At 42.8% G+C, this 26,246-nt stretch overlaps 2 protein-coding genes across 2 annotated transcripts; one reads left to right on the forward strand and one right to left on the reverse strand.

The window, feature by feature from the left end:
* Positions 1-934: 934 nt before the first annotated feature.
* On the reverse strand, positions 935-10,814 carry LOC135701930 (uncharacterized protein C05D11.1-like). Its single transcript, XM_065222876.1, has 8 exons — positions 10,412-10,814; positions 9,210-10,336; positions 9,051-9,146; positions 2,776-3,108; positions 2,300-2,717; positions 1,977-2,226; positions 1,578-1,911; positions 935-1,514 (listed from the first exon to the last, which is right to left on the reverse strand). Exons 1-8 carry the CDS (start codon positions 10,515-10,517, stop codon positions 1,149-1,151), a joined length of 3,030 nt encoding a protein of 1,009 aa, XP_065078948.1. The 5' UTR covers positions 10,518-10,814; the 3' UTR covers positions 935-1,148.
* Positions 10,815-16,087: 5,273 nt separating this feature from the next.
* Positions 16,088-19,267, forward strand: LOC135701910 (protein regulator of cytokinesis 1-like). Its single transcript, XM_065222858.1, has 5 exons — positions 16,088-16,348; positions 16,483-16,874; positions 16,936-18,269; positions 18,333-18,458; positions 18,525-19,267. The coding sequence occupies exons 1-5, from the start codon at positions 16,305-16,307 to the stop codon at positions 18,819-18,821; spliced, it is 2,193 nt and encodes a 730-aa protein (XP_065078930.1). The 5' UTR covers positions 16,088-16,304; the 3' UTR covers positions 18,822-19,267.
* The last annotated feature ends 6,979 nt before the right edge of the window (positions 19,268-26,246 follow it).

A 26,246-nucleotide genomic window follows, 5' to 3' on the forward strand; every position in this document is an offset into this window, starting at 1 on the left:
AATTCAAATGCATACAGGTAGTTGGTCTACCTGTTAAGGTTGTCTTCATTTCAGCTAAGTTGAGTGTAGAAGGAATGATTTTTATCAGCACTGATCATGTTGTTTCAAAGGTCCTTGAATTTTTGCGGTTCACTGGTCATCCTAGCTAAAAAAATTTAATTTATCAACAGATATGCATATTTTGTCATAACTACTGTAGACTTCCTTAGTGCCAAGTATTCAATTTAAAAATGGTGTTGATATTTTTCCATTGCACTCTATTTTAGTTGTGAAAAAGTGACTTTAGTGACTATTTTTAGGGAAATAGTGACCAGCCCTGTGTAGACCATACAGAGAAGCAGCAAAAAGTCAGCGGCTGGTGCTGTGGAAGGAAACAGGATTGGAAGAAAAAAGGAAGTAGTGGGCACGGCATAAAACGGAAGCAAACCTCCCGTCGCCTCCCTGGCAAAGTAAAGCAAGCATTTCTAAGAGGCGAATGCACAATAGTGTAAAACCTTTTAAATACACGACTAACAACAACAACAAGAACAGTAAGGCAAACAATAATTAATGTGTTCCATGTATATTGATTTATAATTAGGCTGATGCAAATTTTATTTTTATGTAATGTCACCCTTCAATGAGATAAATAAATTACAAAATATTGACGGGACAAAAAAATGTCTGAATAAGCTCTTGTTTTGCTTCCAATGTTTGTTGGGATGGGGGCCCCCATCCTATGTTCAATTTACAATTTTCTAGACATGCGCATATTACCCCCGTTCTCCTCTACCTCCATTGGTATAACGTTCAATCAACGAAAAGCTGAAAATCGATGGATAAGATTAGTGACGAACAAGATTAATATGCCTCACCCGTCCTACTGATGAAGCTCAAGTGCTTCCAAACAGATGATTTCGTGATATTCCAAATTCAAAACGTGACGATTATTAGATTGCTTTATCAACTAAGTTTATTTCAAGTCGCTGTATCAACTGACTTCGAAAACAGTACGTAATAGACGGTCGCAAATACTACCACACCTACCGTTCATTTCTAAACACAAATACCTACAATTAATATATTCTCTAACGAAATGCCACAAAATCGACAAAAGCTGACTGACGCAATGTAGGTATTTAAAAAAAAAAAACTTACACAAACACTACCTAGGCCAGGATGCTCCCCTCCAAACTGTGCTCCACCTTCAGGTTGTGACCGAGCTGGTTGAAAGTGGATGCAATGTCCGCTGCTTTATCCGGATGGCAAACAATCGCCGTTCTGGCTTCGGACGAAAACAACTGCTTCACATATTTGGAGCCGACCCGGGCCAAATCGGCTTCACTGACCTTGCAGATCTGTCGAACCAGTGCCTGGTTGTAGCCAGCCGATACCTGCTTAAAGCTTGACAAGAACGACTGCACCACCACGTTTCCGATGCTCTTTTCCCGTGCGATGATTTCGAAAATCATCGAACTCCGGGCCGATTCCAGCAGGGTCGAGTCCCATTCCGCGTTCGGTTGCAGTTGCTTTTCCTGTTGGAAGTAAATTGTTTAGATCGAACTTTTCCTCTCCCGTTTCTTCTCATGGGTACTTACAGTAATTGACTTGGCTTCTTTGTAGGCAGCAACCACATTAGTTGCACGATATAACGTAAAGTAGAGCAATCCTTCGTTAGGTCGGGGAACGATGTTGTATCCATAGGCGAATCCTTGACCTCGAATTTGACGCCATAGGGGTCCTTCGAGCTGAGTTAGATACTGCAAGAACAACAGCAAAGGAGCCAGATCCTCGTCGTTGAAGTCGGTAATGGCTTTCGAGCTTTGATAAAGGAAGGCACTTTCGACGCTTCCCAATCCAACTACAACACCGGTGGAGTCAACCAGATTGCCGTCCATGTTCATCAATTTCCAGTCAGGGATAACAATAAGCCTATTATTGAGAAAGCAAAATGTCACAATTTTGTCGATAACCTCCCATTTTCGAGCGTTAATTACTGTTTCTCTGAAGCACCCTTCGATGGAACTAATTTCGCCCAGGGTGCCTCCAAATCGAACTGAAGCATAGCCATCTCCTCCCAATCGGCCGCAATGTGCAATCCGAGATTCTCCGGTCTTGTAATAGTCTCACGCACTTTGTTCAACTTGTTAATTACCTTTTCAGCGCTCTGTTCGCTATCCAGCTGTTCGATCAACGTGCTCAAGAACTTTTGCTGCTTGAGAAGCGAACTGACGCGCATGTTGCTATCTGTTTGAAACAAAACATAAGCCTGTTATGATTGAGAGAACATGGGTAACACATTTACAGCACATGGTCCTACCTTTTTCATAATACATAGCCTTCAGCAAATCCCTAACGATGGAATTACCTTCCCGCTTGGCCTGAGCCACATCATTCACCATTTTCGATGCGCAAACCTTGACTCGATCCGGGGTGAATTCGGTTTTGTGCAACAGCTCTGCAATCCAATTGATACCGGTTTCGTACTTGCCCCGTACGACCTGCATACACAGCGTGGCACTGTTGGCAAACGGACCCAGGCTGAAGCGGCTTCTCGTTTCGATACCCAACCGTGCCTCGGTTTCGATGGTATCCGATTCGAGTGCAGCAACGACCGCCTCGTACGGAATCAACTCATCACCCCGACGAATGGGAGATTCCGTGAGCAGCTCCATCAGCAGGAGCAAATATGGACGAAGTTCTGGTTCGACAGGTTCCGTATTCATGGTAACCATGATCTGAAATCAAATTCCATTAACTATTTCACACAAGTGAATAAACTACAACACGACTCACATAGCAAAAATTGGTATGCAAATGGTACGCCTCGGCGTACACTGGCAGTTTCTGTAGGTCCAACCCGGGTGGATTCTTCCCATCCGTCGCCTTGAAGATCTGCACCGGGTGGAATTTGATACCATCGGTCGAAGGAACCGGAATCGAAGTCAACATCTCGTCCGGTGGTGGCACTTCGTTGGCAGCCATGGCTTCGGCCAGCGCTTTGCCCTTTTGGGCCAAACCTTCCTCGCCCAGAGTGGCTCGCTGTTGCTCGATACGATCCATTTCCTCCTTGGCCGATCGTTTCTGCTCATCGATATTGGGAACGGCACGAACCACGACGTACTTTCCCTGCCGGAATGTCAATAGGGAATAGTTAAGGGCTTTGTGACTGGGGGTGGATAGTCACTAAAATGTTTAAAGTGTCATCGTTGTCGTAACGAACGAGGTATATCGCAATGGCATTACAATCAGTTTTTAATACAAACAGTGACAACAGGTACATTCAGTATACATATAAACAATTTTTTGTTCACCAAAATAAAACACCTCGTTTCTCTTATTGACATACGACCCAATTAAAAAGGACTCCCGAAATATTAATTTAGATAAATTAATAAATTAGTAATAGAGTCGCGAAAGCCATCATCAACTCACGCCTAACCTACGGAATCGAAGCTACGTTCCTTGCCAAGCCCCGATTGATCGAAAAGTTAGCGCCGGTCTATCAACAATCTCTCCGAATCTGTTCGGGTCTTTTGCCAGGTACCCCCGGAATAGCTGCTTGCATCGAAGGAGGACTGCTCCCTTTTGATCGCTTCATCTCCAAAACTATCTGCCAACGAGCCATCGGACTTTACGAGCAGACATCAGGAGACGACAAGGAAGATTCCCTCCTCACGGTGGCGAACAATTCACTCATGGAAGCATCCAACCCGACTCTCCCCCCCAATATCCAAGGTTTACTGGGTCGGAGCGAGGGGTTGGAACATGCCGAAGATTCTGACCGACCACACAATCAAACACCAATTCAGAGCTGGTGCCAATCCTTCATTGGTGGCACAAGCGGTACTCGAACTCCAGAACCGGAAATACGGAGGATACACCATTCGGTACTCGGATGGCTCGGTAGCCCAGGGAAAGGTAGGAATCGGGATTTTCGGTCCAAACCTCGCGGAATACCATAGACTCCCGGATCAGTGCTTTATTTTCTCTGCGGAAGCCATTGCCGCCTTCATTGCAGCCACCATTCCCGACGACCGACCAATAGCCATCTTCACCGACTCCGCTAGTGTGGTAGCCGCACTGGAATCCGATACGAGCAAACACCCTTGGATCCAGGCTATACAGGAACACGCGCCAAACAACACAGTCTTTGTGTGGATACCTGGACACTGCGGGGTTCATGGTAACGTAAAAGCGGACCAACTAGTCAAACTCAGGTCACCGATACATCGAGAGCAGGTCATAGTATCCCGACTTCGAACACATCATACAAACATCTCCCACAACTACAAGGGAGACGGACCTTTCCATAGGATCTGTGATCTATGCCGAATTCCTCAAACGGTGGATCACATTATCTGCCACTGTCCGAAATACGAAGCACCAAGAACCCGCTACGACATCCCGGGAAGCATCAGCGATGCCCTCGGTAACGATTCTACCAGAATTACAGCCCTTTTAGCTTTCCTGCGGGGAGTTGAGCTGTTCGATCTAATCGGATCACCTAACTCACCATCATAATCATCACCACCATACCAGATCACACTCGGAACCAGAATTTCACAACCAACCACCCACATCAGCAACTATACAGACCAACGCAACGAAAACGGAATTCTCCAACAAAATGACAGTATTAAGACAGCCACTAAGCAACTAAGGGACCCCTTTCGGAGCCCCACCCTCGGATGTTCCCTTCCAGGGCCACCAAATTAAAAACTCCGTAGCTAAAAACTCTGTTTCCGGGGCCCCACGCCCTTTTTCGGAAATCCCCTCTGGGATCCAAACTATGTTGTTAGGGTAATTTCCCTCTGGAATTCCCACCCCCCTCAAATAGGGGATTCTCCATCTGGGATTCCCAGAGACGAACCAGCCCAAGGCTGAAAGTCTCTTTAATGAAGAAAAAAAAAAGTAATAGAGTCTTTTTTAACTTTATTAGAGAGATTTTTAGCCGTTGGCTAGTTCATCTCTGTAAAATAGGAGGCCCCATAGGGGGGTTCTGCCTGCAAATTTTGTTGCGGAGTTGGCTTACAATTCACATGTACTCAAATAGAAGTAATTAAAACAGATTCCAGTAAAAAGACTAACAATACAGGCAACAAGAAAAAAACAATCTGGTACATCAAAGTTATGTAGGGTTTTGAAAGAGATCGGAGCTCCACCGTAGGAGGGGTAATCCCCCGTCCGACTCCGAGATGTCCAGACAGCCAAAAGAAAGTTAAAAGGACCTAAATGCCCAGCGTCCTTGAGGAAATAAATAAGTAAAGTGGAAGGTTCGTCGCCCAGTATGTTCCTAATGCTGTTGGGAAGTGCGTACTGCTCCCGTAGTTGTTGGTATTGCGGACACAGGCATAGGATGTGTCCACCGATGCAGAGGTTCCGCAAACGTAGAACATTCTGTAGAACTGCGTCCCACCAAAACTATGTGAGATCCTTGTATGGCCTGTCCTAAGACGAGAAACCACATTCTGGTTCCGTAGTTTCGACATATCCGTCCACTTGCTATTTGTTCCGTTGATGGGAACCACTGATTGGCCCCACTCTGCTTCCCAGGCTTCCCACATGTTGCTGACTATCCATCGCTTTATGTCCTGTACAGGCATGGAAAATCATTTACATTCATTACATGCATTCGTTTACATTCATTTGCCTTTAACTATTTTCATCAACAGCATTCCGCAAAATGATGTACAGAGCTTTAGTAGGGTTTGTTATAAGCTACATTTTTTGTCCATAACTCAAATCAGTATCTCTTATGCATCACGAATTAGAGCAGACAGAACTTGTTACTGTTTTTCAGTGAATGTAAAATACAATCATTGAAAAACAGTAGTGGCTTCTGTTATCTCTGGTTCGTCATGCATAAGAGATATGGATTTAAATTGTTAACAAAAGTTGTAGCTTATAACAAAACCTACAAAAGTACAATACATCATTTTGCGGAATTCTGTTGATAAAAAAAGTTAAGGGCAAATGAATGTAAATGAATGCACGAATTGAATGCAAATGATTTTCCATGCCTGGTCCTGTAGCGGCACTTCGTCGGTGTAACGGACTGCCAGGCTGTCGGCTTCGCTATTTCCTGGGAAACCGCAGTGCCCCAGGGATCCAGGAAAACACCGTGTTCGGAGGTGTGGCCTCCACAATACCCTGTATCCAGGGGTGAGTCAGGGTCTTAGATGTAGGGGCTTGTATCACGCTGTACGAATCGAATAGCACCAGAATGGGCCGGTCCGAGGGTGTTGTAACGGCAACAAAGACGGCCGCAGCTTCAGCGGAGAAAACCGAGCACTGTGGCGGTATACTGCTACTCATCGGTGCTGAAATTCCGACTGACATTCTAATTCCGACCCCGGCTCGAGAAAGCGATCCGTCCGTGTATATGTGGGCATGGGTTGCGTAATCCGCGCCTAGTAGTTCGGCTACTGTTCTCCTCAGCGCTGCAGAGTAATCTCCAGCCTTGAACCTGCTCTTTATCCGACTCTCGAGTTTTGGTGGATGTATGCGCCAACGTACCAGTGGACCTTGGCCACTGGAGGGAGCTCCGAATTGGCAGTCATGCGGAGGAGTCTGTTCCTCTCATCGAGGAGAAAGATCCTGTCATTTCCGGAGGTCATTGCTGTAAAGGCAGCGGCTTTCGTTGCATTTGCTGCGGTTATACGATAGCGGAAGGGCAGAATACCCGCTTCGATGCATGCGGCATTGACGGGCGTTGACGGAAGAAGACCGGAGGCAATCCGAACGTAGGGGTTGAAAGTTGGTGCTAGTATCTGCACGAGCTTTTCGGTGGCGATGCACGTCATCTCAAGACCGTACAGTAGGCGACTATGGATGACGGCTCTTGCAACCCGGAAACGAGTGTCGCGATTGTTAGACCGGTGGGGGCGAGAGATGGTGCGGATCAAGTTGATCCTACTGCAGCAGTCGTTCTTGAATGCCTTAAAGTGCTGCTCGAAGTTGAGGGACCGGTCAACAAGTACCCCCAGAATACCGACCGTCTTCTTCAGTGGTATGGGCTGGCTTTGAACTTTGATAGGTGGCCCGCTGACACGGTGCCGGGATGGACACACGTGGCACCTGACGCTTTTGGTGGCCGAAAGCTGGAAACCTACCGCGCTGGCCCACCTGGCTACAGCGGAGACTGCTGCCTTGGCCTTGATCCTGTTACGTGCTGCTGTTGGGCCGGTAGTTACGATAAGGGGCTGTTCATAAACTACGTAGACAGTTTTTTGGGATTCTTGACCCCCCCCCTCCCCCTGCGTAGACAATTGTCATACAAAAATTTTAAAATTTGTATAGGCCGTGGATAATTGTCAACCCCCCCCCCCCTAAACTGTCTACGTAGTTTATGAACAGCCCCTAAGTACATCGTCAGCATACACGAAAATGTAAACATTTTTCGGCAGTCCTCCGAAAACTCCGTTCATGGCCACAAGGAAGAGGGTAACGGCGATAACTGAACCTTATGGGACGCCCGTCTCTTCTCTGAAAAGCTGGGACCTCGTGTTGCCAACTGCGACTCTGAAAGAACGATCGGTCAGGAAATTTTTGATGCAGTGGACCATGGGTCCACACAGCCCCCAGTTGACAAGCTGCTCTAAGACGAGGGGCGTCCACGTCCTGTTGAAAGCTTTCGATATATCCAGCGAGACGATCTCGGTATGGAGACCGCTATCGTTGGCACTCTTGAGAACCTCCCCTAATGTTGCGAAATAAGTTGACGTTCCGTACCCTTGAAGGAAGGCGTGCTGTCGATGGTCTAGCAGGTTTTCGGCTTCAAGAAAATGCTTTAGCCTCCTGTTGACCATTCGCTCCAGGACCTTGGCCATACAGCATGTCAAAGCTATTGGCCGGAGCTTGCTAACTTCACGGGTTGTTTCATTGACTTTTGTAATAGGGTTAACTTCCCTTATTCCCAGCCTATTTAAGCACAACCTGCACTTAGTATTTCTTAATCTAGCGTAGTTTAGCACCAAACGGAATGTTATTATTACAGATGTCTTCCAAATTTATTTACCTTTCCATATGTTCGTTAGTTCTGATAAGGGGTCGCGAAATATTCGTTTATTGTTGAAAATGCAAAACTGCTTCTGACGGCTCAACTTGGCCTACGGGTTTTCTTGGGCCTATTAGCCATTGAAACGCCTTTGGGATTCTCCTTGGTCTATCGAACGGAAAGAAAAGTGAATTCGCGTGCGCCTTTGGTTTTCGAGATCTTATTTTGCGTTATTCAACACTTCGTCTTGCAGCTATTGAATAGAAATATCGTTATGTTTGTTTGACACGTTCACGCCGAATTCATAGATATATTTGATGTTTTGTGCTCGATAGGCCGGGAATGGGTGATTAGGCCGAAGTAGATTTTCCCCTATACTGCAAAATGTTGGCGAAATGCACGAAATTAGGCACTGCAGTATTTAATGGTAGATTGACAAACATGAGACGGACCGAAAAGTGCTGGATCACCTGTGCTACCATGGGAAGGAGAGGGTTAAAACAAAAGATCAAACTGACATTTGGCAGAAGACAGGCAGAGCCAATCTTGATACCCGATCCAGGTTGTTACTTTTTTTTCCATGATTTGTTTTCCGTCGATCTTGTTTTCGTTGCTGAGCACCAATGCTACCGGCGCCAGAGAGGCAGCTCCCACACTTTGACCCTACCTATCGACCCATCAACTCATGAACCGGGGACCAACGGCTTTACTTCCCTTCCGAAGGAAGGCGTGATCAGAGATGTTATGCCTCAGAACATCCCGGCGGCGCCGACTGGGATTGTATCCAGGCCTGCCGGGGTGAGAGGTAATCACGCTTACCACTGCGCCGCCGGAGCCGCTAAGTCAAAAACAGATTCGGTTTAAGTATCTTGAAAATGTGTCCAAGTTCCTGATTTCAATCTGCGAGTTTGATACATTTCTACAGTGCCAAAACATTTGAATGCTTCGGTCTATGGTTCCATTTTGACCCATTGTGTACTAAAACTAAAGCTAGATGCACCTTTTCTCGCTTGAAGATAACCGGAGAAAGATAGCAAGGACAATTACTGTACGGGACTGATAATCTACTTACATCTACAAGGTACTTATTCAGCAGACCAACCCAGAAGTCCTCCGGCTTCGCCTTCAGTGTCTGCAGACATCGGTTCGAGTTCAAGCGGTTATCAAACTGCAATTGTGAAGAAGTCAGTTAGCAACAAATCCAGCACCTATATGCGACACAGAAACTTACGTCCTGTTCCTCGACTCCATACAGAACATCTCCGATAACGTGGAATGCCACGTTATCGTGCGGATTGCTTTCCAAGTTGCTCAACGATTCCAAAATGTACCTCTCCAGCACACTTTCCATGCGTTTCATGTCGATTTTCTCCTCTCCCTTGCCCAACTTTTCCAGCACCTGCTTGAGCTTCCCGTGAATGGCATCCACCTTGTCCAGCGGTACATTTTCGAATGAAATGTACAGCAACGATTCCGAGTTCTCGGCAATGTTATATCCCACTCGACTGGCAAAAGGATTTTCAATTTCAACAAACTCACGCTGCAACGGACTGACCGATGTATCCGACAGGTAACGCAAGAGGACGGAGCATGCGGTCAACTCCTCGTATTCGTTGGTAGCCTTGGGTCCACGCCATCCCACATTCACCAGTCCACAATCTTCCTCATCCGCTGGGTAGACGATTTTAGTGTCCTTCGACTCAGCTAACGGAGCTACCGGTGTTTGCCAGGGACGACCGAAAGCCGGTAATTCTCCTTTGGAGATGATCTTATCTTCAATCGGTTCTAATGCCTTGAAAATGTCCTCCGGTTCAATCTGACCGGTAATAATGACGTGAAGATTATCCGGACGATAGAACCCAGCATGATAGGCGCGAACTTTCTCGTTGTTAGTACTGGTTCGCAAATTACTCATGATTCCACCGGTTTCCGAACTGTACCCGCAGTTCGGATAAATAGCTCGAAGCATATCCAGATGAATCCGTGATTCACCAGTATTCTCCCGCCCTTGCATCTCACAGTAAACCACTCCTCCATCTTCCCCATCCTCGGAGATGTGATGAACTTCCGTTGCATAGCCAGAGTCCGTCAGAGTCGGATAAAGAATGTGATCCAAATAAACCGGTAGCAATGACAGAAAACCTCCGCTTCCGGCCGTTGTCATCGTGTAGCAAGTATGATCGGTATCGGTCCAGGCATTCGTCCCGGATGCCAAGCACCGATTAGCAACCAGATCCAGAATGCCTTTGTAGGGATATTTCTCCGAACCTAAGAATATCAAATGCTCCAAGGTATGCGGCAAACCATCGTCATCGTGCGCCTCCGTTGCCAGCGCAAAGTATCCATTCACAAGCGGACCTGAAACAATAGAATTTTTGTTTTCTTCCATATTGTTTCACCATTTTCCAAAAAAAAAACATTCTGAATACTGACCTTCCACTTCACCTACGATGACGGTCAATCCTGTACGTTCCGAACGATACTTGCGAACCGGAATAACCCCGTTAGCCTTAGCGCTGCTAATTAACTTGAACGTCATCGTGCCGGTGCCCACCAAACAACTACCAGTCGAATCCTGCGGAAAGTACTCCCCCTCCTGCTGACGGAGCAAACAGTACTGCTGCAGTGAGTTATGGAGCAGCAGCAAACAAAGCGGAACCAAGCAAACGGCAACAGTTCCAATACGGGAAATTTTCACAGCAGTTGAAGCAAGCACACAACAAAGGTAAAACAGATCAGATTTTTAACGAGAAAACAGGAAACGAATTTGCACTAAAATCGAACACACGGTCCACCGCGGGATTAGAAAAATGGCCAATCGACGATCGAATCCAAGTCGGGAAAAGAATGATAATGGAAAAATTACCGGTGACAGATTAGCCGTGAGTGCGACCGAAATAACTAGTGTTGCGCAACGGCACAGTCGTTGCATACCATATGTCAAAGAAAACAGATCTGGTACCGTGAATTCGTCATCTCTTTCATTCTCCCGCCTTATATTCGCAACAGTAAGTGTGACGTCGAAGCGTCAAACTCACAGCTCAGTTTAAAATGCATGGGAGTAAAAGAGATGGCAGATTTCAAATTGTCAGAAGGAAATCAATTTTGAAGAGTGGTCGATACAGGTAGCGGAAAAGAGAGAAACAGATACAGAGAGAACAAAGACCGGGTAAACAAAAACATACACAACACACGGAGAAAAAATACTACCCAAAATTTGAGTTCTTTTTACTTAATATTGACTTCAGCTTCTCACTTGTACTCGTTATCGAGCTCGACAAGGGGGGAGGTGGCTGTCAAAAACGAACAATCGTCGTCTACCTCGCATACCCGCATAAACGCGAACCATCACATGACCTTACCGATAATGGTTATAAATTGTTTATAATCCCTGCTAAACTTCAACTGAAATGATTATGGAACTTTACATGAACGTTTGTGTGATAAAGTTTTAACCTTATGTATTATGGTTTTTTGGAAGCGGACCTTACAAATAATGGGTTGTTAAGAACCATTACCATTCCAAATTCTTGTTTTCTCCATACATTTTCGGAAAAAGAACTTATTAGAACGTTTTTACTTATGGTTTGAGAACATTAATGGTTATGGTTATGGTAGTCAGTAAGGTCCATTAATGGTTTTGTATTATCGCTCAACCGCTCAATACGTGGAATATATCGTGAATTGGTAATCAGTAATTTACAGGCAACCAATTCGCGATATATTCCACATAAAGTTGATCGATGTTTCAAAACCATTCATGGACCTTACTGGTTACCATAACCATTACCATTAATGTTCTCAAACCATAAGCTAAAAGGTTTTAGTATAGTTTTCTTTCCGAAAATGTATGGAAAAAACAAGAATTTTGAATGGTAATGGTTCTTAACAACCCATTATTTGTAAGGTCCACTTCCAAAAAAACTATAATACTTAAGGTTAAAACTTTATCATTAAACGTTCATGTAAAGTTCCATAACCATTTCAGTTGAAGTTTAACAGGGATTATAAACAATTTTAACCATTTAAGGTAAGGTCAATTTATGGTTCGCGCTTATGCGGGTAACTGGTTCCAAACGTAAACAAGCCATAAGAAACCTACAGCGTTTGTTTACGTTTGGAACCAGTTTCATACAAGATGATCAGTAGGCTGATTTGACAGCACGTCCCCCCCAGGTTATAGACCTTTTTGACGTTTAATGGTTTAATAGTCTTTCTCTATCTAGCACACATGGATGAATGCACGGTTTGTTTTCCCACTAATCTGTTTCCCTCTTGCTCGCACTCGTTCGTTTTAAATGGTGCAGTAGTGTGCGCCGATTAAACGTCAAAAAGCTCTATTGTTGTCAAAATAGGAACGAGAGATTCAACCCAACGATATAGTTCTGCCCAATAAGTTACTTTTGAGTAAATTGCATATTCTCAAATTTACGTGAATTAAACTTAATTTTGGGTAGAATATACTTAAGAGTAGAAATACTACACAGAAAAACAAAACTACCCACCGCTTGGGTTTTTTAAACTCAAATTTGAGTTATTTGACCTCTGTCCGTTTCATTTCCTCTCGCTATTGTTGTCAAAAATAGAACGAAAGATTCGACTCAACCGTCTAGTTCCGTACAAGAAGCCAAAATTGAGTAATATGCGATATACCCAAATTTGAGTTAATTGAACTTAATTTTGGGTAGAAAAAATTGAAAATTACTTAGCGATGGGTAATTTTTTTTGCCGTGCTTAAATGCAAACTACTTTGAGCCGGTTTACCCAAATTTGGCTTATTGTACGGAACATGGGAGATGAGTGAAAAGAACTTAATTTTGTGTTGTTTTGAATTTCTGTGTAGAAGGAGAGATGAGCGGAGAGAATGTTTTGAGCCAAATGAACTGTCAAAATCCGAGCCAAACGAACATTCCCATTAGATTTTTTTCTGAGGATTTCTTATTCTTACTAGATTAGTTTTGAAAGTATTGCAATCGAACAGAAATTCAATCACCCTTATGTTTCGTGTGCTTCTCAAATTCAACTAGTTTTTAGAATCAAAAGCAATATTCTAGTTCTATTGATTAATTGATCTTATACCCCGTTCACATTACAGCCTATATTACGTAATATAGGCTGTCTTGCAATGAGCACTCATCCGTAGGATTTCCAGTGAAATCTAGAAGTATGAGTGCTCATTGCAACACAGCGTATATCACGTGATATACGCTGTAATGTGAACGGGGTATTAGCACACACAAAAAAAAAATCATTACTACAATCAAAAAGATCGTTTCTAAAATTAAAAGTTTGCATTGGTTCTTTTTGGTAGAAAGCGGTTCACTTTTAAAATGAAAGTCAGCCAACTTTCACATTAAGAGTTGCCCGTTTACTACTTTTAAAAGTTTAAAATTTCAAAATAAATTGTACAACTGTAAAATGAAAAGCATTACAGTGTTGAAATTAATACTGGTTTAATTTTGTTTAACAACAAACTTTTTGGCATGAAAGTTTGATACAGTTGAAATGTCATGTCAAAGTTTTCAATTGAAATAACAAAATTTTCATCATAAAAATATTATTTTTTTTTATTTTAAGTTCTAGTGCTGTGTAAAATTTACAGTTTCTAATATGTAATAGAAAGGTTAATAAATACATTTATTATGCACTGTTCAATAATTTCTAAATCCTCCGATCCAAGAATGCTTGATCGGGCAGCTGCAGCAAACGACGCGATTTGCGATATTTCCTAGTCCAAAGGCCCGTTTATATGTAAATCTGTTTTCTAATGTAAATGTGGATTGCTTGACGAACGGGCCATTTCCACCGAATTACTGGCCACTTTCAGATGCGCATAGGAATGTTTCCACTGGGGATCCAACGAGGGATCTAACGGATACGAGAAATTGTTCTGGATCTAAAAAAAACAAGGGGAAGATTTTACTTCAGATAATTTATTTTCAATGCGTTATGGTGCCTATACTTACTATCATTTTATCTGCAATCCGGCAGATTGTCTCGAATGTGGTGTGTTCGAGCGACTATGCTTCCTCTTATTAAAATCCCGCTCCATGTTCCTATTTTTGATGGATGGCGGAACTTTCCACAGGTCCAAACACTCAAGCCGGTAGATAAAATTGTCCACATTAAATCGGTTTAAAAATAACGTTTCAGGCCGCATTCGATCGCCGCGAATGAATAATTACGTGGTCTTCCATTTGTGAATTGAAACAGATCGAATTGGGGCACATTTTACCGAGCATTTTACTAACGGAATCGAGGCAAACGTTTGCTAAACTCATTTGATCCCTACACACACGTGACTGTTTTCGCTCTTTATACACTCACACTATTCTAAAACTACTCATAAATGAGTAGAAGTCCACCCAATGAAGACGTAATTTTGACAGCTCAACAATTTTCGATCTGAAAATTTGCACTTTTAGAACTACAAGACAAAAACATAACATTTACTTTTAAATTGAAAACTACCTAGTTGTATTAAATGTTGTCATTGCTAGAATAACGAATTAGTGGATACTTTTAAATTGAAAGGTCAGTATTTTTAATGATACAATTTTTGTTTTTTGTGTGCAACAATCAATACGAAACTAACGATTTTAAATTGGCTCACCACTTTAGTAGCCTATTGGTCCCAAGCAAACGATTAACGTACCCTATTCTAGTTGAAATTCTATTACTACACTATGTTTGTTTTGATTCGCTATGAAAGTTTGGCAGATAACATCAGGGGTGTGTGGATTCATGCAGAACATGCAGGGGTGAGTGAAATAGCTTGGGACTGCTTGGGACCGTTGTTCTGGTACTGAGTGAGCCAAAAATAATAATGATTTTCTTCGGGACCCAGTGGTCTTAGAGTTACCTCTACACGAAACGAAAATCAATTATTTTATTCATGTGTTTCACTTATACATTTTTGCCATTACATCAGCCTTATACATTCCATAAGACAAACCACATAGGTCCTATAAGAATGCAGAAAAGGTATGTGTGACCGCTTATACATTTCATTCAACACATGATCTTCATAAACTTTTTGAAAGGCGTCTGCTTATTAGTTGACTTATACATTTTATGAATAATCAGCAATAGAAATTTGCCAAAAGGTATAAGGAGATTTCTATCCGTATATGGTATTAGCACAAACGAAGTGACAGACGACTAACTGGCGAAGAATTCCATTAAAATAATGTGGTTCACTGTAATAGAATTTTCTTGGAAGCTTGTGCCATCATCCACCAGATGGATTAGTTTTATTGTTTTGATTTGAACAAAGTTGATTTTGTGTACAATGATTCTTTGACAGTGTGCAAAGAGTGCGTATCATTTTGTCATTTTTTTTATGCATTTCAGTTTTGAGTAGAGTGAAAGAGATAGAACCAAAACATTCTAATACATTTGGTGAAAATGCTAGTACAATCCAGTAGTAGCATAGAGGTAACTCTAAGACCACTGGGTCCCGAAGAAAATCATTATTATTTTTGGCTCACTCAGTACCAGAACAACGGTCCCAAGCAGTCCCAAGCTATTTCACTCACCCCTGCATGTTCTGCATGAATTCACACACCCCTGATGTTATCTGTCAAACTTTCATAGTGAATCAAAACAAACATAGTGTAGTAATAGAATTTCAACTAGAATAGGGTACGTTAATCGTTTGCTTGGGACCAATAGGCTACTAAAGTGGTGAGCCAATTTAAAATTCGTTAGTTTCGTATTGATTGTTGGTACCACGGTACCACTTAAAGGCCCACGCACATTAGATCCGGATCGGACGCGTTGCGGCAAAGTGACAGCTAAATCTATTGTCTTACTGTCAAATTTACGTCAACGCAACGCAAACGGATCTAATGTGTGTGGCCCTTAACTGTCACATTGAGGTTAACCCCGACGGTGCAAAACCTTGTTCCTCTGAAAATGCATTAAATTTTAATGGCAGTAGTCAATCTTTGAATTTAACGTGTATCTCACTGCAACTGATTCAACCCTGCGACAGACACGTTTCAAACAGAACCGGTTTAAACCAAATGCAGTTCAGTGCTCGCACTGCCGCAGCCAGTTTTTCAACCATCTTGAACCGGTTCGATCCTGCATTTATTTTAACGTATTTTTCGCACCGAATGAAGAAAGGTTTACAGAGAGGACGCGTTGAGCTTCTAATAAAGTTAAATTATTGCGAATTTATTGTTCGTTTGGCTAGTTTTTGCAAGTGAATTAACAGATTCGGCTGTATAGTGTACCGGATGGTTGGAATTTCCTCCCGCAAAAGTGTTTGAACTGCTGGAAGTAGAGATTCTGTTTTGACTCCCTCTCGCCCCAGCATTCGATGGATGCTTCCGTTATCACCATGGATCCCTTGGATGAAATTGAGTAAGTACCCATTATCTCGATTGACGTTTTGCCTGGACATTGTTTCACGGTTAATCTGGGAAATTTTCCATTCCTCTAGGAAAAGATTGTTTATTGTTGCTGTTTCAATATGAAACGTTTTGTTATGTTTACAGGCGGAATGTGATTCAACAGGCGCACGACATAACAACGACTTCGGTACGGCGAATAAAGGAACTGTGGTCGGAGATCTTCGACGAGCATATCTGCCAGGATCACATGAGCCGGCTGCCGGAACATATTCAAACTTTTTTCGAAGAAGTATATGAGGAAAGTGAGGGCAGAAAGCGCAAGATTGTCGAAGCTATCGAGGCATTGCAGCGGGAGGCTTGCAATCTCAAGCGATTACTGCAGGAGGATCCTGGTGATTTGGAACCACATCCGGGGACGCCATTACATATGGTACAGATCAGTTTGGACCGCAGTTTGGAGTTTATGCGAGAGAAGTTGAAACTACGACTTGATCAAATCGACGAGTACCTGTTCGAGCAGGAGACGCTTTGTGAAGGTAGGAAAAATGGATTTATTTTTCTCTGAATGTATCGTCAATTTTGATTAAACAATTTCAGATTTAGGAGAATTACCTAGAGAATTGAAAAAGGATCCGCTGCCATCGGAAGCAGATATATGCGAATTTCGGTCGTACCTGGATAACCTTTGTGCGGAGAAGTTGCAACGGTTCGATGACATCGCTACAATGCGCCGGGAGATCAAGATTATGATGAGCCAGCTGGAGATAGCGGCCCAGTCGGATCGACAGGAAGAACTGATTGAAGCACGCAATTTCCCACCGACCAGATACAATTTGACCGAACTACGTCATTTGCATGAAATGATTAGGTCCCAATTCGAAGATTTGAAAGACAACATCGATCGCATTCGTGACAAGTTGCAGAATTTGTGGGCTTACCTAGCTATTAGTCCATCCGCTGTGAAACGGTTCCAAAAGTATAACGATTACACGCAGACCACCTACGACAAGTTGTTTGCCGAGTTGGATCGGTGCGAAAGTCTACGACGGGAAAATATTCAGGCGTTTGTTGATCGAACCCGAGTCGAAATCGTGCAATGGTGGGAAAAGTGTCTCAAATCGCAAGAGGAGCGTTCGAGGTTCTCAACTTTTAAGAGTGACGTGTACAATGAAGATCTGTTGACTCTGCACGAAATGGAATTAAACGATCTGAAGGAATTCTACCGCAATAATGAAACTATCTTCCAGCTTGTGGAACAGCGAAAGGAAATGTGGGAAAAGATGATGTCACTAGAGCAAAAGTCAAACGATCCATCCCGCTACAATAATCGTGGAGGAAAATTGCTGGAGGAAGAAAAAGAGCGCAAACGAATCAATGTTCAACTGCCTAAAATTGAGAACAAGCTGCTGGAAGCATGTAAGCTGTACGAAGTGGAAAACAAACGTAAATTTACCATCTTTGGCGAATGTATTGAGGAAGTGATCCGGGAACAGTGGAATAAACGTGAGGAAGGCAAACTACACTCTAGCGCAAGGAAGAAGGCAAATTTGGCCACGCCGACGGGAGCCAACCGAACTGCATTGATGCGAACCCCCAAAACGGCAGAAACCTTGGCGAAACACACAAGCATCAATAGCCGAACTAGGATTGCAGCGGGGCCAAGCGAAGATGCATTAATTAAAAATTCTGCCAGCAAGCTACTGTCCGCTTCGAAGCTTTCTTCCGCCGGCATCAAGCGGAAATTGGCTTCTCCGAAAACGGGAGCTATCAAACGATCTCTACTGAAAGATTTAAACAGTCCAAGGACGTTTCTGAAACCCGGAGCTCCGGCGTCAGCGGGTAAGAGTCGATTAGCACAGAAATCCCCCGGCAAAATACCGACCATCAAAGTGTACGATACGAAAGGCGGCCCATCGGCAGCTCAGAAAAGGGTAGGTTATTCTGCTTCAGCTTTGCAAGAACAATAAATCAATAATTTTCTTATCTCAATTCAGCGATCAAGGCGCAAATCTCAAAACAAATCCCGCCGTAGCGTATCGAAGGCTCGACCGGACATCGTCATCACTTCTAGCACGAGTACCACATTGCAATCGGACACGGTATCGTACGAACACTTTGAGGTGGGTCAATCAAGAAATGAAGTATTTTTTCGACCAGTTGCTAAATCCTGTTCCACATCATGGCAGAATTTCTTCGAGACAAACACACCGAATCGTTCGTCTCTGATGCCCGGTCGGGCAGGCACAGCAGGAGCAGGAGCCGGAACTCGACCCAACACCCGTCGTCAGTTTCGCAACCACGGATTACCGCAGTTAAATACCACCGGCAATCCACTCAGCACACCGTCCAAGATAACGTTCCGTAATCCGACAGCTTCGTCCACAATGTTGGCCACCACTATACGGTCCCCAGGGCCAAGTAACACCACCGCCAGCGGCAAGAAGCTCATGTCAGCCGCCAAGAACTGTCCGATAATTTTCTAATCTAACCGATAGAGCGTTGATTGCAAATCGACTCGACTCCTTCGTTCAACGATTGTTCTGAGAAGTTGGCAATATTTTATAAATGTTACGTTGTTCTTAATTATTACTAATTCATCCAGGATCAATTTAACACACCCGAACCAGAAGTAGCTGCCGTTGGTTGCGCTTAAATTATTTCACTCGTACCGCTTATTTAGTTTATGCGCTTTTTCGTTTTAGTTTTTTTTTTTTGTATTATAACATTTTGTAATTATAATGGATACATCTGAAGAGAACAACGATTATTTTTAGTTAATTTTATACACTTGTGATTGAGATAACCTTACGAACAATGAATCATCCCGATCAAGAATATCATAGATAGCAGCTAGCTACGCAAAGCTCTCTACTAGAAACTACCGGTGGTAAGTCGTCATGCTACGGGGGACCAACATGCATCCCACCTAGCTTAAAAATGGATCGTAGATCCACTCGTTGTACAAAGTTCAAAAATCGGTTTCTGTCTATTAATATATTTTAAAAGTTTAAAAGAACGGAAATTCGGTACTTGCTTAGTGCTTATTTGAGATGACCTTCAAAGTTGATAAGCTCAATCAATGTTTGATGATTAGTATATGAATTACAGGGCTGTTACAACTGGCGCGGATTTCGCGATTTTCGCGGATTTGAACTTTCAGTCGCGAAAATCGCGGAAACATTTGTTTATTTATTTGTTATGGTTGCATCAACAGACTAGAAATAGTCCCAATAATGTGTTGTAAAAAAAGTACAGATTATACAGACGACATACATATACTACAGTTACTACAGTTACAAACGAAAATAACTTGGAATGCATTGTCAAGTTACTAAAAATTTATAAGTCTTAATTTTACACTTAGCTTTGGGCATCAAGCGCCTTTGGTCAGCAAAAAAGGCAGAGAATCTTCGGCGAAGCATATTCCGTGTCAAGTGGAAATCGAACATCGACGCTACTCGGTTGAACACTCGCTGCAAGCCGTTAATAGCGCTCCCTAAGCTATAATTAGTTCGAAGAAGTGGAAGTCTTAGCATAGTAGTGATCGAGGTTGAACATTAATGTTCAATTGTTGTAGAATTGCTTCGCAGTCGATTCTTCCTTGCAGAGTATCGGCGACGGTTAAGGCTCTGAAAACATCTCTTCGGATACGTAAGGGCTCGACATTGATCAATTGGCAGCGATTCTCGTAGCTTGGAAGACGAAGTGGGTATCTCCAAGGCAGCTTACGGAGCGCGAAGCGAAGAAAACGTCGTTGAACAGATTCAATTCGCTCGCATTATTGTAGTTCGGGCTCCAGACAGCAGAGCAGTATTCCAACGTAGATCGTACGAGAGAGCAATAGAGCGATTTCAAGCAGTAAATGTCCGTGAAGCTTTGAGTCTAGAAAAACGCCTAAGTCTTTCACGCAGTGCACCCGTTCGATAGTCGTGCTTAGTAGTTTGTAGTTGAAAATAATCGGTTGTTTCTTGCGTGAGAAAGTAATAACTGTACACTTAGCTGGGTTGACCACCAGTCGGTTTAGACTACACCAGTCAGCAAAGATGTCAATCTGATTTTGGAGAGAACGGCAGTCGGCGAGTGAGCGGATGCGCAGAAAAACTTTCAGATCGTCTGCAAACGATAATCGTGGCTCTGTGATAACATGGTGAACGTCGTCGAAGTAGAGGAGAAATACCAATGGTCCCAGATGGCTGCCCTGAGATATACCGGACTTTGCGCAGAAGCTTGCTGAGCAACAAGTACCCAAAGTTACTGTCAATTGGCGCTCCGTGAGGTATGAACGAAACCATCTCAAAAGATTTCCACCGATCCCTAGCCTATCAAGCTTAGCGATCGCAATTTCGTGGTTCAGCTTATCGAAGGCTGCCGTAAGATCTGTGTAGATAACGTCCGTTTGGGTCCGAGCAATCAAACTGTCTGTGATGTAAGACGTTAGGCACAGCAGGTTCGTAGTTGTGGAACGCCCAGTTATGAATCCGTGTTGATCTGTACTTAGATATTGCCTGCAATGCGCATTTAGGGACTCTATGACAACCAATTCAAAAAGTTTTGATACAGCACTCAGCGACGTGATTCCCCGGTAGTTGTTTACGTCGCGTTTGCTTCCCTTTTTATGAACAGGAAACATATCCGCAGTCTTCCAGCAAGACGGAAAGATGCCGCTGGAAAGAGAGAGCTGGAATATGCGGCGCAGTGGATCTAAAAGACAAGTGATGTTCTTTTTAAGAATAATCGACGGAACACCATTGGGTCCAGCCTTAGTTGAAGTCTTAAGTTTAGATGCTGCTCTAGAAATCGTATCTGTAGTGGCTTCGACCATGCTGAGCGTTTGGTTGATCAAAGGAACATTACTGGCCGCGGAAGTAATGATATTAGCGGAGAGTTGCTCGGCTTCAAACACACTAGCAAATTTGGCTGAGAACAGGTTGCAAATGTCTTGTTGATTTCCAGCAGTTTCACCATTAAAAATCATGGAAGAGGGTAAGCCGACTTCCCTGCGTTGCTCATTTACGAAGTTCCAGAAGGATTTCGGGTGTGATTTTAGCCCTCGTTGAATCCTCCTTTGATAGCGTTGAAAACAGAGACGACTTAACCGCTTATACTCGTGGTTGAGTCTGACATAGTAGCATTTCAGTGGCAGTGTGCGGAGTTTAGTAAATCTTCTGAGAGCAGCCTTCTTAGTTCTTTTCAACGAGCGAAGATCTTTCGTCATCCACGGGACACGAGAGTCGATATGGATGATCTTTTTGGAAACGTGTCTGTCAATGAGATATGCCAAGACGTGAGAAAAGGTTTGTGCAGCAATGTTGACGTCTACAGGATCTAGAATATGCTCCCAATCTAGATTAGACAGCACATGGACGATACTGCAATGGTCAGCTCTACGGAAGTTATATGACACAGCGTTTGGAGTGCTGGTGAAATCATGGACAATATTATTTTCGATCACGATAACTAAAGCAGGGTGATGATGCACAACATTAAATGATGTTGCGAAAATCGCGAAGCTGTGCTGTCACAAAAAATGTGGAATTCATCCGTCACGGATTATTCTGCTGTCATCCGGTAAATAATCGAAAAATGATCTCAATTCCATAATTCACACCGGATTTTCACGGAAATTCCCTGAGGTCTGTCCAATGTGAGACATTTTCCTTTTTTCCAATATGAACATAACATTTTTCGTTGTCAAATCATAAACGAATCGTATATATGCGAGTAATTGCCATGTATACCGGATATTCTAGGTTCTCCAAATCATCCTGGAGGTCAGTTGATTTGTTCAACTATATCAACCAAGACTCCAATAATATCTGTAGTATCGAAATATGTCCAAACAGATTCAAAGTGTCTATGTGTATTGCACCCGACCTTTTGCTACGTAATACAAGATATTATAGGTTCTGAAATCATTCTGGAGATCAGATAATTTTTCTACTAGATCACTAATTAAATATCTGTAGTATCGAAATATGCCCAAACAAATTTGCAGTGTCTATGTGGATCATGCCAAATGTTTTAGGATTTCCAAATCGATATTTGATACTACAGATATTATCCTAGTCTTTGTTGATCTAGTAAAACTAATCATCTGAACTATAGGACGATTTGGAGAACCTAGATCATCTGGTATACGTGGAAATAATTAAACATTATCCATATAGACACTATGAATCTGTTTGGACATATTTTGATACTACAGACTTCATCCCAGTCATGGTTGATCTAGTTGAATAAATCATCTGAACTCCAGAACGATTTCTTCTTCTTCTTATTCGCATTTCAAGCTTATTGATTAGTGCATATTAGCTTATTGCATGCTCTCAACTTAGTGTTCTAAATGCACTCTCAAAGTTATAAATCGGGAGCTTTCGATGCCAATACCAATGCATGGATTTGTATATTGTGTGGCAAAAACACAATTATACCACAAACGAAGTGACAGACGGAGCGGCTCGAAAACTTTGGTGACTAACCTGCTGTTTCAATTTTTCAGTGTACCACATGGCAACACCACTACTACTGGATTGTACCACATGGCAACACTACTACTAGATTGTACTAGATTCCATAGCATTTTCACCAAATGTATTAGAATATTTTGTTTCTATCTCTTTCACTCTACTCAAAACTGAAATGCATAAAAAAATGACTAAATGATACACTCTTTGCACACTGTCAAAGAATCATTATACACAAAATCAACTTTGTTCAAATCAAAACAAAAAAACTAACCCATCTGGTGGATGATGGCACAAGCTTTCAAGAAAATTCTATTACAGTGAACCACATTATTTTAATGGATTTCTTCGCCAGTTAGTCTTCTGTCACTTCGTTTGTGATTATACTCTATTCCCAGGGAAGTCGAGAAAATTTCCAGCCCGAAAGATTCCCTCGACCGGACCGGGAATCGAACCCGCCGCCTACGGCTTAGTAATACCGTGCCTTTACTAACTAGGCTAGGCTATGAGGTCCAGAACGATTTGGAGTACTTAAAACATCTGGTATACATGACACTGTGCGTCTGTCTGGAAATTTTTCGATACTAAAGACATTGTCACAATCTCGGTTGATCTAGTAGGTCAAATTATCTGAACTCCAGGACGATTTGAAGAACCTTGAACATCTGGTTTACTCGGAAATAGATCATGCATGATCCACATAGACACTTTGCATCTGATTGGACATATTTCGATACTACAGACATTATTGCAGTCTTGGTTGATCTGGTACAACAAATCAACTGATGTCCAGGACGATTTGGAAAACCTATAATTTCCGGTATACACAGTAATGAGTCGTGCATGATCCACAAAGTCACATTTATACGATTCGGTTATGATTTGATAACAAAAAGTGCTAGGTTCATATTAGAAATAAAAAAAAATCATGAAAATGTCTCACCATTGGGCAGAACCCAAGGAATATCCGTGTAAATACACAACCGCGACTTATGAAACTTTGGTAATTTCTCGATTATGTGCAGGGTTTTTGGTTTGAATCGGTAAAAAATTGAGAAAACTAGAGCCAACATTTAGGACAGCAAAATTCGTCTCTGGTTAACTTTCAAGAATTTCAAATGAAAATACATTAATTTTTTAATAATGTTTCATCAAATCTAGGCCGGTATTATTCAATAGAATCTCATAATGTAAGGGTGTTTTATTATGTTACTATTACTCAGAATTTATACTATACATAAATAACTAAAGATGACACAATGTTATTCTTTTTTTTTATTCAAAGGTTACAAACGATACTCCTTTAGCTCAGTCGGTAAAGGCGCAGCTACAAAGCAAGTCCATGCTGGAGGCGACTGAGTTCTGTCCCCGTCCAGTCTATTAATTTTTCGGGTTGTAAAATTTCTCTACTTCCTTGGGCATAGAAAGCTCTCAATTAAAATGTGAAAGTACTTCAAAGAACACTAAGGCAAAAATCTAATATGCTATAAGCAATAAGCTTGAAATGCCATGTAGTAGTTTTTTTATTTTTTTATAATGCGTTTATTTTTCCAGGCTCATTTGCCGTAGCTTTGCGGAGCCGATATTCATTGTTTAGATTACAAAGTTTCTTAAAACTAACGTTAGTAAAGCGGGGGCCGATTACTCGCGGCTATCTCGAGGTTAGGGGTAACACATTTTAACAAATGGATGGCAGGGTAGGGATTGAGAACACAAGGTTTGGAGAGCAATGTGCTCTTGATTTCGAACTAAGAGACCAACTGATGAAAAAGACAAACATGGGGGTACACCGATGGGCAGCTAACAACTTGGGGGAACACAAGATGACACTAACTACTAAATCCTCAGATCGATCCGTTTTAAAAACACATAAATTAAATTAAAATATTCGAGATCTCGGCTCGCCAAGATGTCTCTAACGGGCCGCAAAGGTTGTTTTCCTCGGGCCCTGAGGGATGCGGATAACTCGGATCTAGCAACACAATGTAGGGTGCATGACCAAAGCACGTGGTCGATATCGTGATAGCCACTACCACAAGCGCACAAATTGCTGCCTGCGAGCCCGATTCGGAAGAAATGCGAGTCTAACGAGTAGTGATTGGACATGAGCCTTGATATGACCCGTATAAAGTCACGGCTCATGTCCAATCCTTTGAACCATGGCTTGTTCGACACCTGTGGGAGAATAGAATGTAACCATCTTCCCAGATCACTCTCATTCCATTTTTGTTGCCAGTTGGTGAGGACGTGCTGACGGGTAATTGAGAAAAATTCCGCAAAGGCGATTTGTCGATCAAAAATATCGCCTTCCATAGCGCCCACCTTAGCTAGCGAATCCGCTTTCTCATTACCCGGAATTGAGCAATGAGATGGGACCCAAACTAAGGTGATAGTATAGGATGCCATGTAGTAGTATACAAATGCTATTTTTAGGCAATGAAAACAGTTTTTTTTTGTCGCGGATTAGTATTTGACGTCGCGGATTTCTTTTGAGAAATCGCGGATTTCGCGGATCAAATTTAGGAAATCTTGTAACAGCCCTGGAATTAATCAATCTTCGAACCAACTATACTTCCGTGGGAGCGCCAGGCACACCCAGGACTTGAAAAAACAATAATGCAGACCCTAATAAAAATAACCATAAAAGAGAGCTTAACGACGTGTTCGGGGTATCATCCAAACCATCTGTGGGATAGTTTACCCATCCGGGATACAGTTCGTTTATGGTATTTGTTTATTAGGGGAGGAGTACGCAGACCAAGTAGCCTGATGCATCCAGAGCCATAAACGAAAATCATTATGTTGATGATCTATATGGACAGCGTGAAAACTGTAGAGCAACTTCCGAGCCAAGCAGACGTACTTACGCTATCGCTATTTCTGGAAGTCGATCTCAAGCTATATATATCGTTTGTCGCGCTGCGTTTTTCTATTGCCGAGCCGTAGCGTGTTCCCGCGTACTACGACTCCACGATGGCACGTCGCGCGAACACGTTCCGCATAGATTATGCGATGTTGCCGAAAAACCGGACTATGCAAAAGTGCAAAACTTTGTTGGAACCATGTTGGGTTTAAAGCCCGGTGAAGTGCTGAGAATACAGTGTAGCAGAAGTCTCGGGTGTGCCTTCGTGGAGGTCGTCGACCTGGAGTTTGCACAAAAAGTGTACGAAGAACACGACGGAAAACACGAAGTGCAAGTGGGTGAGGGGAAGACGGTTCCCCTGCGAATAACCATGGAAGACGGGGCAGTGGAGGTGAAGCTGTACGATCTGTCTGAGGACGTATTGGACGAAGCCATCATCCAATTCCTGTCCGCGTACGGTGACGTCATCTCAGTTCGCGAACACATGTGCGGAGGTGATTTGTACTTTCCGGGCATTTCCACTGGTGTTCGGATTGCCAAGATGATCGTGAAACACAACATCGAGGGAATCGACGTTGCTA

Source organism: Ochlerotatus camptorhynchus, unplaced genomic scaffold (assembly GCF_037179485.1).
Source record: "Ochlerotatus camptorhynchus isolate MF236.1 unplaced genomic scaffold, CSIRO-AGI_Acam_v1.1 ptg000180l, whole genome shotgun sequence".
NCBI classification, from domain to species: domain Eukaryota; kingdom Metazoa; phylum Arthropoda; class Insecta; order Diptera; family Culicidae; genus Ochlerotatus; species Ochlerotatus camptorhynchus.

Coding starts and splice junctions, on each gene's coding strand:
- LOC135701930 (XM_065222876.1), bottom strand. CDS start 10,517: ATGACGTTCAAGTTAATTAGCAGCGCTAAGGCTAACGGGGTTATTCCG. Junction 9,147..9,209: donor ATGGAGTCGAGGAACAGGAC/GTAAGTTTCTGT, acceptor TCACAATTGCAG/TTTGATAACCGCTTGAACTC. Junction 2,718..2,775: donor TGCATACCAATTTTTGCTAT/GTGAGTCGTGTT, acceptor ATTTGATTTCAG/ATCATGGTTACCATGAATAC.
- LOC135701910 (XM_065222858.1), top strand. CDS start 16,305: ATGGATGCTTCCGTTATCACCATGGATCCCTTGGATGAAATTGA. Junction 16,875..16,935: donor GCAGGAGACGCTTTGTGAAG/GTAGGAAAAATG, acceptor AAACAATTTCAG/ATTTAGGAGAATTACCTAGA. Junction 18,459..18,524: donor TATCGTACGAACACTTTGAG/GTGGGTCAATCA, acceptor ACATCATGGCAG/AATTTCTTCGAGACAAACAC.